This window comes from Phyllopteryx taeniolatus, chromosome 5 (genome assembly GCF_024500385.1).
Source record: "Phyllopteryx taeniolatus isolate TA_2022b chromosome 5, UOR_Ptae_1.2, whole genome shotgun sequence".
Classification (NCBI taxonomy): Eukaryota; Metazoa; Chordata; class Actinopteri; order Syngnathiformes; family Syngnathidae; genus Phyllopteryx; species Phyllopteryx taeniolatus.
This window is the reverse complement of record NC_084506.1, coordinates 10,267,693-10,276,094: the sequence shown is the minus strand read 5'-3', so window position 1 is coordinate 10,276,094 and position 8,402 is coordinate 10,267,693. Positions and strand designations below refer to the sequence as shown.

The following is an 8,402-nucleotide window of genomic DNA, read 5'->3' as shown; positions in this document are numbered from 1 at the left end:
GGGGTTTAAGTTAAAATTGTTACCGTAGGCGACACCGGAAGTGGGTTGTAGTTTTAAAATGACACGCATTCTTTTGGTCACAATGACCACCCAAATGCATTACAAATGAGGCTTTGCAATTATAAGTATCACTTACATCTCATTTTAATAGAAAGTGCACAAACACCCACAATATATGGGCTCCTCTCAATTCCCCAATTAATGATTTTTTTTTATTTTGGAAAGCAATAACCGGAATAATAGAATATACATTCAGCCAAACGGGGGTCTTACTCGTCTATGAACCGTAAGCAAACAACAGTAGGTATATAAGATTCTTTCGATTTGCGTCAGCCCATGGATCAACACAGACAAAAAAGGAGTAGAGGAGATGCCGGTTGTTCGAGTCGGACATTTTAGCAGCGAGTATTGCTGGCTGCCACCCCCTTATGGAGAAATCTACGCGGTTGTTGGATTTCCTGTGTGTCGACGTTCGCTGTCAATTGCACGCCTCTGACTGGACAGGGCGGGGTGATGTTTTAGTTCCGGTATAATGGCAGCTCGAAAATGGGAAACGTACGACATGTAGAACCGAAACGCTTTTGTTTTACACCGGAGACAACAATGGCAATGTTTGCCGTCGCGGAGTAACAGCGTGGCAGGGGAGAAGTGTCCGAGAATACAATGAGGACGCTATTTACGATCTGTTGTCTGTTCCTTGTTACCGGCGAAGCGGACCGGGCGTGGGCCACTGTGAATCAGACCGTCAACCACAGCAAGCCCTCCAATTTGACGGCAGATAGCAGCAGGTACATCACGATTGGAGACGGTTCGTCACAGGAATTCGAGTTCCCTGAAAACACCAAGGGCGTGATTGTAATCTCCTGCCAATACCGGAGCCCGGAAGCTAACAGGAAAGGCCGTCAGAGCTGGAAACAGACCGTGAAAGTGCGCTCCTTGGACCCAGAAGTCCTCTCCATCCTGAATGTGAGCGACAGTGGTCATGCAGGACCTGGAAGGAGCTACATTATCGGTATCCACTCCGGTTTCCCAGGAAGGGCTCAGCTTCAGATCAAGCTGTTGGACCTGTCCCAGGACTCTTCGCCCATTCTGATCGAGGAGAGGACAGATTACTGCGTGGTGGTGGCCCCCGGGAATGATGACCCAGCCACACAACTCATCAGGTCAGGTGGACTGTCCCATTTCTCAGAGAACCCTGTGCTATTTGCGTTGCTTCCCCTCATCTTTGTCAACAAGTGTGCCTTTGGATGCAAGGTGGAGGTTGAGGTACTGAAAGCTCTCCTGAAGAGCCCTGTACCTCTGCTCCTCGGGGTGCTGGGTCAGTTCCTGGTGATGCCCTTGTATGCTTACAGCATGTCTCGGCTGGCCTCTCTACCCAAAGCGCTCTCCCTCGGCCTGGTGATCACGTGCTCTGCCCCGGGCGGCGGAGGCGGCTACCTCTACAGTCTGCTGCTAGGAGGAGACGTCACCCTCGCCATCTCGATGACCCTGGCGTCTACAGTGGTGGCGGCGGCAGCCATGCCTCTGTCATCCGCTCTGTATGGTCATCTGCTGGGGGTGCACGCTGCGCTGCATGTGCCATTTGTGAAGATTTTCGGCACCCTCCTCTTCATTGCCATCCCAATTTCTCTCGGCATGCTGGTCAAGCTACGGCTGCCCGCCCTCACTCGTGTCTTGCTAGGACTCATAAGGCCCTTCAGCTTTGTGCTCATTATTGGTGGAATCTTCATGGCCTACCAAATGGGCGCATCCATATTGGCCAACGTCAGGCCCCAGATTGTGGCTGTCGGTTTGACAGTGCCATTGCTCGGGTTGCTCGTTGGTGCGGTTCTGGCTAAGTTGGTGGGCATGGCACCAACGCAGAGGAAGACGGTGAGCATTGAGGTGGGCGTCCAGAACAGCTTGCTGGCCCTCGCCGTCATGCAGCTATCCTTCCGCCGGATGGAGGCCGACTTTGTGTCACAAGCTCCTTTTATTGTGGCCCTCAGCAGCACCTCTGAGATGCTTCTCATAGTTTTGGCATATTACACCCGGCACTGGTTGTGTGGGCCCTCTGTCACGAGTACGGGAAGTGACAACTGATTGTAGATGCAATTTGGGGGGGGCGGGGGGGGGGGGGGGAGGAAATAAACTTGCTAAACCTACCTGTGGGGAAAAAACAGCTTATACCATTTTGCATGCCTGGTTGTTTTCAGTTATGAGCAGAACACTCGGTGGGTGACTTTTTGTAAATCGTCCTTTCATATTTTTCATGTAAACCAATGGCCTTATACTCGCCTAAGCTCTTTTTGTCTCATTTCTGTAAATATTATACTGTGAGCTACGTAGTGTAACAATTCCGAAGAAAGAAATACATATAGAAGAAAATATATTTTTGTACTAAATTACTTTTCTAAACAAAACACAAAGATTGATTTGTATCATGTTTACAAGTGGTTCAATGTGTCTTAGTGGGAGGATTGCGAACAAGAGTTTTGTGCTTTAAATGAGAACATAAGGATGTTTTGAAAGTATTTGTTATTGATTGTGTTTGGATCTGTGTATCCACATACTTGAATATTAAGGAGGTGAAATGGAAAAAAATAAAAGCGTCAAGGAAACTGTTTTTACAGTGATATGTATATGATTGTGATATAATTCAATTGAAAATACTTTGGAAACTTTTGGAGAGGGGAAGTATAATAAACTGAAATAATGTGGTTGCGGAAGTGTGTGCTTCCTCTTATAACTGGGTATGTGGCCATGTTTAGAATTAACCAATCACATTCAAATTCCTGTCAGCACACATCTACCACCAGTTCAAGTGCCTATAATTAATCCCAAAATAAAGTTGTTATTCTAGAAGGCTTTTCCTGGCATTTTTTTCTGCTTTCTAAGCAGAAGCTTGAAGGTTCAGTGCTAACAGTGCTGATTTCTATTTCGAACTAAAACAAATTTCCACTGTTCTAAAAGTTCACCCTTGGTTTCCCATGTGTGTTTGAGAGATGTTGTTAAGTTCCAGTGAAACCCAGGTTTAACTTGGATCCATCCATCAATTTTCCGTACCACTTATCCTCACTCGCTATCACTCACTATCTTTGGACGAGAGGCAGGGTACACCCTGAACTGGTCGCTAACCAATTGCAGGGCACCATTTGCACTTACGATCACAACTTCAGACAATTTAGAGTCTTCAATTAACTGATCATGCATGTTTTTGGGATGTGGGAGGAAACCCACGCAGGCATGGGCAGAACATGCAAACTCCACACATCCGATGCTGGATTTGAACCCGGGTCCTCAGAACTGTGGGGAAGATGTGCTAACCAGTCGCCTACCATGTCGCCCAGGTTTAATTTCTTGCCCATTATTCCAAAAGGTATGTTTGGCACAAACACAGCACTGTTCATCATCAAAACAACACCATCACTTATAGTGAAGCAAGGTGGTGGAAGCATCATGCTGTGGGGCTGTTTTTCTTCAGTTGGAACTTGGGCCTGAGATAAGGTCAATGGAATAATGAACCCTAAGAAATAGCGGTCAGTGTTAGCACAAAACCTTTAGGCTTCTGCTTGAAAGCAAAAAACTACGAAACAGCTAGAGTATAGTTGGGATTAGTCAGAGGCTCTTCACATTGTGGTAAATGTGTGCTGACTCCCATTAACAGTAGTTTGAATGTGATTGGTTAATTCTGTTCAGAATCCACATGAGAGAGAACAAGTGCACAGGTGGGCAACCACATTTCGTTGTTTATTTTTACTTCCTGTCAAAAAGATTTAAAAAAATAAATAAAATAAATTCAGTTGCAATTTAGAGTCAGCAATTCATGCATGTTTTTGGGATGTGGGAGGAAACCGGAGTGCCTGGAGAAAACCCACGCAGGCACGGGGAGAACATGCAAACTCCACACAGGCGGGGCCGGGGATTGAACCCGAGTCCTCAGAACTATATATACGTGTGTGTGTATATATATATATATAAAATTAGCCGAAGTAAGACAGAATATATGTGCATGAATGAGAGGGTTGGTGGGGGAAGAGGGAGGCTTCAGGGAGAAGAGATAGCGAGGGTGGAGGACTACTTGAAATACTTGGGGTCAACCATCCAGAGCAATGGTGAGTGTGGTCAGGAAGTGAAGAAACGGGTCCAAGCAGGTTGGAGCGGGTGGAGGAAGGTGTCAGGCGTGTTATGTGACAGAAGAGTCTCTGCTAGGATGAGGGGCAAGGTTTCTAAGACAGTGGTGAGGCCAGCCGTGATGGACGGATTAGAGACAACGGAAGCAGAGCTGGAGGTGGCGGAAATGAAAATGTTGAGGTTCGCTCTCGGAGTGACCGGGTTGGATCAAATTAGAAATGAGACTTCGATGGTTCGGACACATCCAGAGGAGAAATAGTGAGTATATTGGTAGAATGATGAGGATGGAGCTGTCAGGCAAGAGAGCGAGAGGAAGACCAAAGAGAAGGCTGGTGGATGTCGTGAGGGAAGACATGAGGGCAGTTGGTGTTGGAGAGGAGGATGCAGGAGATTTACAGGCTTCCATGGAAAAGGATGACGCGCTGTGGCGACCCCAAAAGGGACAAGCCCAAAGCAAAAGAAGAAGACGGTGGATTCACCATTTACAAGTTAGGCATACTAATTTTTAAGGTGCCATTTAATGTACGTACACCCGCGCAGACAGACACGCGCGCGACAGTTGAAGCGTCGGCCCTGTATATTAAAATGACGAATATGGTCAGTAAAGGAAATCACAGACTTAAACCTCTGCATGATAGTATTGCGGATTAAGCCACAGCTATAAACATTGTTGCTGCGCGTCGAATGCCGCGGAGATCATCTCTCGTGATTGGTCCGTTTTAGTCACATGCTGTGATGACGTACTCCGCGTTTCTCTCGGCTCCACATATAACCTATGCCGCTGCCTTCTTGATCGATTTTGCAGCATAATTAAACGTATCATCTGGTCAACTAGGCCCATTTGACACTGTTCCACGGTCGCCATTGTTGTTGCTTTGTTCCTTGTTACGGAAAGGAAAGTAAAACCGGCTACCGGAAATGGCCAAAAAATGCAGAGGAAACTCCACCCTGCCAATACCAGCAGTAGCGACACCCCCGACTTGGAGAAGAACTGCAGTACATTTTCAAAACTGCGCGCGTGGGTTGCTCTCGAGTCGAAAGGCAAACTGCGTGCGGGATAGTCGCAGTGACGTTAGCCCTGCTGCCTTCACACTGCTGATGGACCCCTCTTGGCAGTACGTGTAATTAAGTCTCGCCCCCGCCTGCACGCTGGCTGCTCATTGGTCATTCGCCGAATATTCAGAAGTGAGTGACAGGACACTTCAGCAGTTCCGTTTCCGCTCCCGGCCGACTCGTTTTGTAAAATAGAAATACAGTACAGTGATTTATCATAGCAACTGAAAACATCTTTGTGTTACTTTCATTTAAAAGGTCTTGGAAGCAGCAAGTCATTTCCGTAGTTCATTGAAATGTCATTGAGTGCTTCGTGTGACTCTGTCTCTCAGAAAAGAAGTCTGTCGAGCCTTCTCGGTAAGTGGACATCTCGAACTAGCAACTTTACTGACACAAAAACGTCGATTTTAGCTTTTGAATGTAGTCGGAATCAATATTGCTCTTGCTCGACATCTACAGTCTTCATTCAACATATCGACGTCTTCCTGCAAAGAGGACCACGTGACTTTTCTGCATAACAGAATTGCTAAATTGGAATTGACTCCCAAATGAATGGAAATGATCAATGATGTCAAACATTCTGAACCTTTTGAAAATGTCAAAGCATGTTTTGGCTCATCTGGCTGCTTACATTCCCAGCTGGTCGTGTTGTCAAGAAACCAAAGCAAGGAGATGGTCAGCAGCTGCAGGAGGCAGTGATCCACTTGTTGGAGCAGCAGCAGGATCTCTGCAGCCTATTCAAGGAGATTGGGGTGAGTGAGTGGAGTACACAGGGTGTTCAAATTATGACATGGTATTGTGTCATTAAACATAAAAAACGGATGTGTGTGTGTGTGTGTGTGTGTGTGTGTGTGTGTGTGTGATACAGGGCTTGAGACTGCTACCAACATGGTCGCATATGTGACCCTTTTTCCAGTGTCCGCGAGTAAAAATGTCATTCGGTAGTGCCTGTTTTAGTGCTCCCTCTCACACAGTCCGGGTTGGCACTGGGTCATGGAACCTCTTAGCCGATGTGGCTAAACAGTATAAAAATCTTCAAGCCAAACATGAGTGCGGTTAGCCGCAACATCACTCGTGTTTATGAGGCTAAACCTTTCGACATAATTAGCCAGTCCTCTTCACTAGGAAGTCCATAAGCTTTTAATATGGGCCAATTAAAACTACCCAGTCATCAATTAGGACTGATGATTTTGACATTATTACTGATCCTGGAGAGAAGTAATTGATTTAGAAGTGTGCCAATAAATAAAATAATGAATTTTACCATCTTGTTCTTCACCCATTTTCTGCTTCTGTTGTTTAGCATTAAAAAAAGTCAAACCAAGGTTTAAAAACAAAACTTTTATTATATCAAATCACAATTACTATAACAGTATCCTTAATAGTGAAGAAAATTATTATATTCCACTAGCAAATTAAAAAACATGAACAGAATGACAAACATTAAATTGAATACCACCAACTAATGAAGTGCAGAACAGTGTATTACTGTGTGAAACAAAATTCACGTTCTCAAAGTGCATCAACAAATGCAAGAATACACAGAAAAGGTTCTTATGCCTTCTACAATGGCTGTATGGGCAAAAAAATAAATAAATCATTCCAATTGCAATGAGATTATGGTCATCTTGTAGTTGTAACCATGGCGTGGAACTCGGTCCAATCTTTTCCATTCACCCACTGCTGAAATGAATCCTTGTAAGGAAACTGGTCAAACTCCGGTCCTTCAATTGAAACAAGGACCAATGTATTTTTGGTCTCTATCTTCAACCTGTTTTGGATATTTCCGTCCATCCATTTTCGACAGCGCTTCTCCTCACTAATGTCGCGGGGGTGCTGGAGCCTATCCCAGCTGCTATCCTCGGGCGAGAGGCGGCGTACCCCCTGAACTGGTCGCCAGCCAACCGCAGTGTTTCGGATATTTGTCTTGAGCAAATTGTATCGACTGAAACCATTCTCACTGTCCGCAGATGTGACAGGGCAGACCAGGCCAATCGCCACTAATTAACAGATGTTGGGATAATTATCCATCTCCTTCATCAACTGCCGCTGAAAGAAAGCCTCCATGTCAAGCTTGTTGAATTTGGGCTGGTCCGTGAGATTCTTGGTCACTGACCACTCTAACGCGACCTCATCAGGTTCAACCATGTTATGGTGAATTGTGCCATTCTCATCTGTTTTGTTCTTCCCCAAAAAGTCAACAAACTTCTCCAGTTCTTTGCATCCATATCTGGGAAAGTGAGAGTCAGAAGTGTTTGGGGCATTATGTTGGGTAAATATGGAGAAGCAATTCATTCAATCAAATTCTGGGAACCAACTCTCTCAAGAGCAGTAACAGCCTGCAATGATGCATTTACATGACTGTCCACAGTGAGAAAGTCCAAGGTTTGTGCCAGTTGACTTTTACACAATCCCTCAAGGATATCAAGAGGGCAAGAGAGGTAATGGGTTATTGCAACAAACCTTGTGAGCCCTTGTGCTTTCACTGTTGAGATCCTGTTTTCAGCATCATTGGCCAGAGCTGAAATAATACTTTCAAGGGACAACAATATTGCATGCACAGAATGACTTTTTTTGTAATGATATTTAATGTTCAAACTGATCAGGTTTATTGTTTTTAGCAAATAATCATTAACTTAGAATTTGATGGCTGCAACACGTTCCAAAAAAGCTGCGACAGGGTCCTGTTTACCATTGTGTTACATCACCCTTTCTTTTAACAACATTCAATAAACGTTTGGGAACTGAGGACACTAATTGTTGAAGCTTTGGAGATGGAATTCTTTCCCATTCTTGCTTGAACAGTCCGGGGTCTCCGTTGTCGTATTTTACGCTTCATAACGCGCCACACATTTTCAATGGGAGACAGGTCTGGACTGTAGGCAGGCCAGTCTCGTACCCGCAGTCTTTTACTACGAAGCCACGCTGTTGTAACACGTGCAGAATGTGGTTTGGCATTGTCTTGCTGAAATAAGCAGGGGCGTCCATGAAAAAGACATTGCTTGGATGGCAGCATATGTTTCTCCAAAACCTGTATGTACCTTTTCAGCATTAATTGTGTATGTATATATGTTTGGTTCGCATTGCCGGCAGTCAGTCTGCTTCGTTTCCAGTGAGGGTTGGACTCCGCCAAGGCTGCCCTTTGTCACAGATTCTGTTCATGACTTTTATGGACAGAATTTCTCCGTAGAGCCAAGACGTAGAGGGGTCCAGTTTGGCAACCTCAGTATTGCATC

The 8,402-nt window shown here is 45.3% G+C and overlaps 2 protein-coding genes across 6 annotated transcripts in view; both read left to right on the top strand.

Moving 5' to 3' along the window:
• The first annotated feature begins 151 nt into the window (after positions 1 to 151).
• slc10a3 (solute carrier family 10 member 3) lies at positions 152 to 2,844 on the top strand. The gene has a single exon (XM_061772593.1). It carries the CDS (start codon positions 664 to 666, stop codon positions 2,080 to 2,082), a length of 1,419 nt encoding a protein of 472 aa, XP_061628577.1. The 5' UTR covers positions 152 to 663; the 3' UTR covers positions 2,083 to 2,844.
• A 1,278-nt stretch (positions 2,845 to 4,122) lies between these two features.
• The window catches only part of LOC133477634 (Fanconi anemia group A protein), a 61,217-nt gene continuing 56,937 nt past the window's right edge, over positions 4,123 to 8,402 (top strand). For 4 of the 5 annotated variants that reach the window (XR_009788433.1, XR_009788434.1, XM_061772589.1 and 1 more), the window contains exons 1-2: positions 5,314 to 5,523; positions 5,806 to 5,918. Coding sequence is in view for 3 of the 5 variants with exons in the window: in XM_061772589.1 (XP_061628573.1) it covers positions 5,463 to 5,523; positions 5,806 to 5,918 (174 nt within the window). In the remaining 2 variants the exon portion in view is untranslated. The other variant, XM_061772590.1, reaches the window with a different exon arrangement.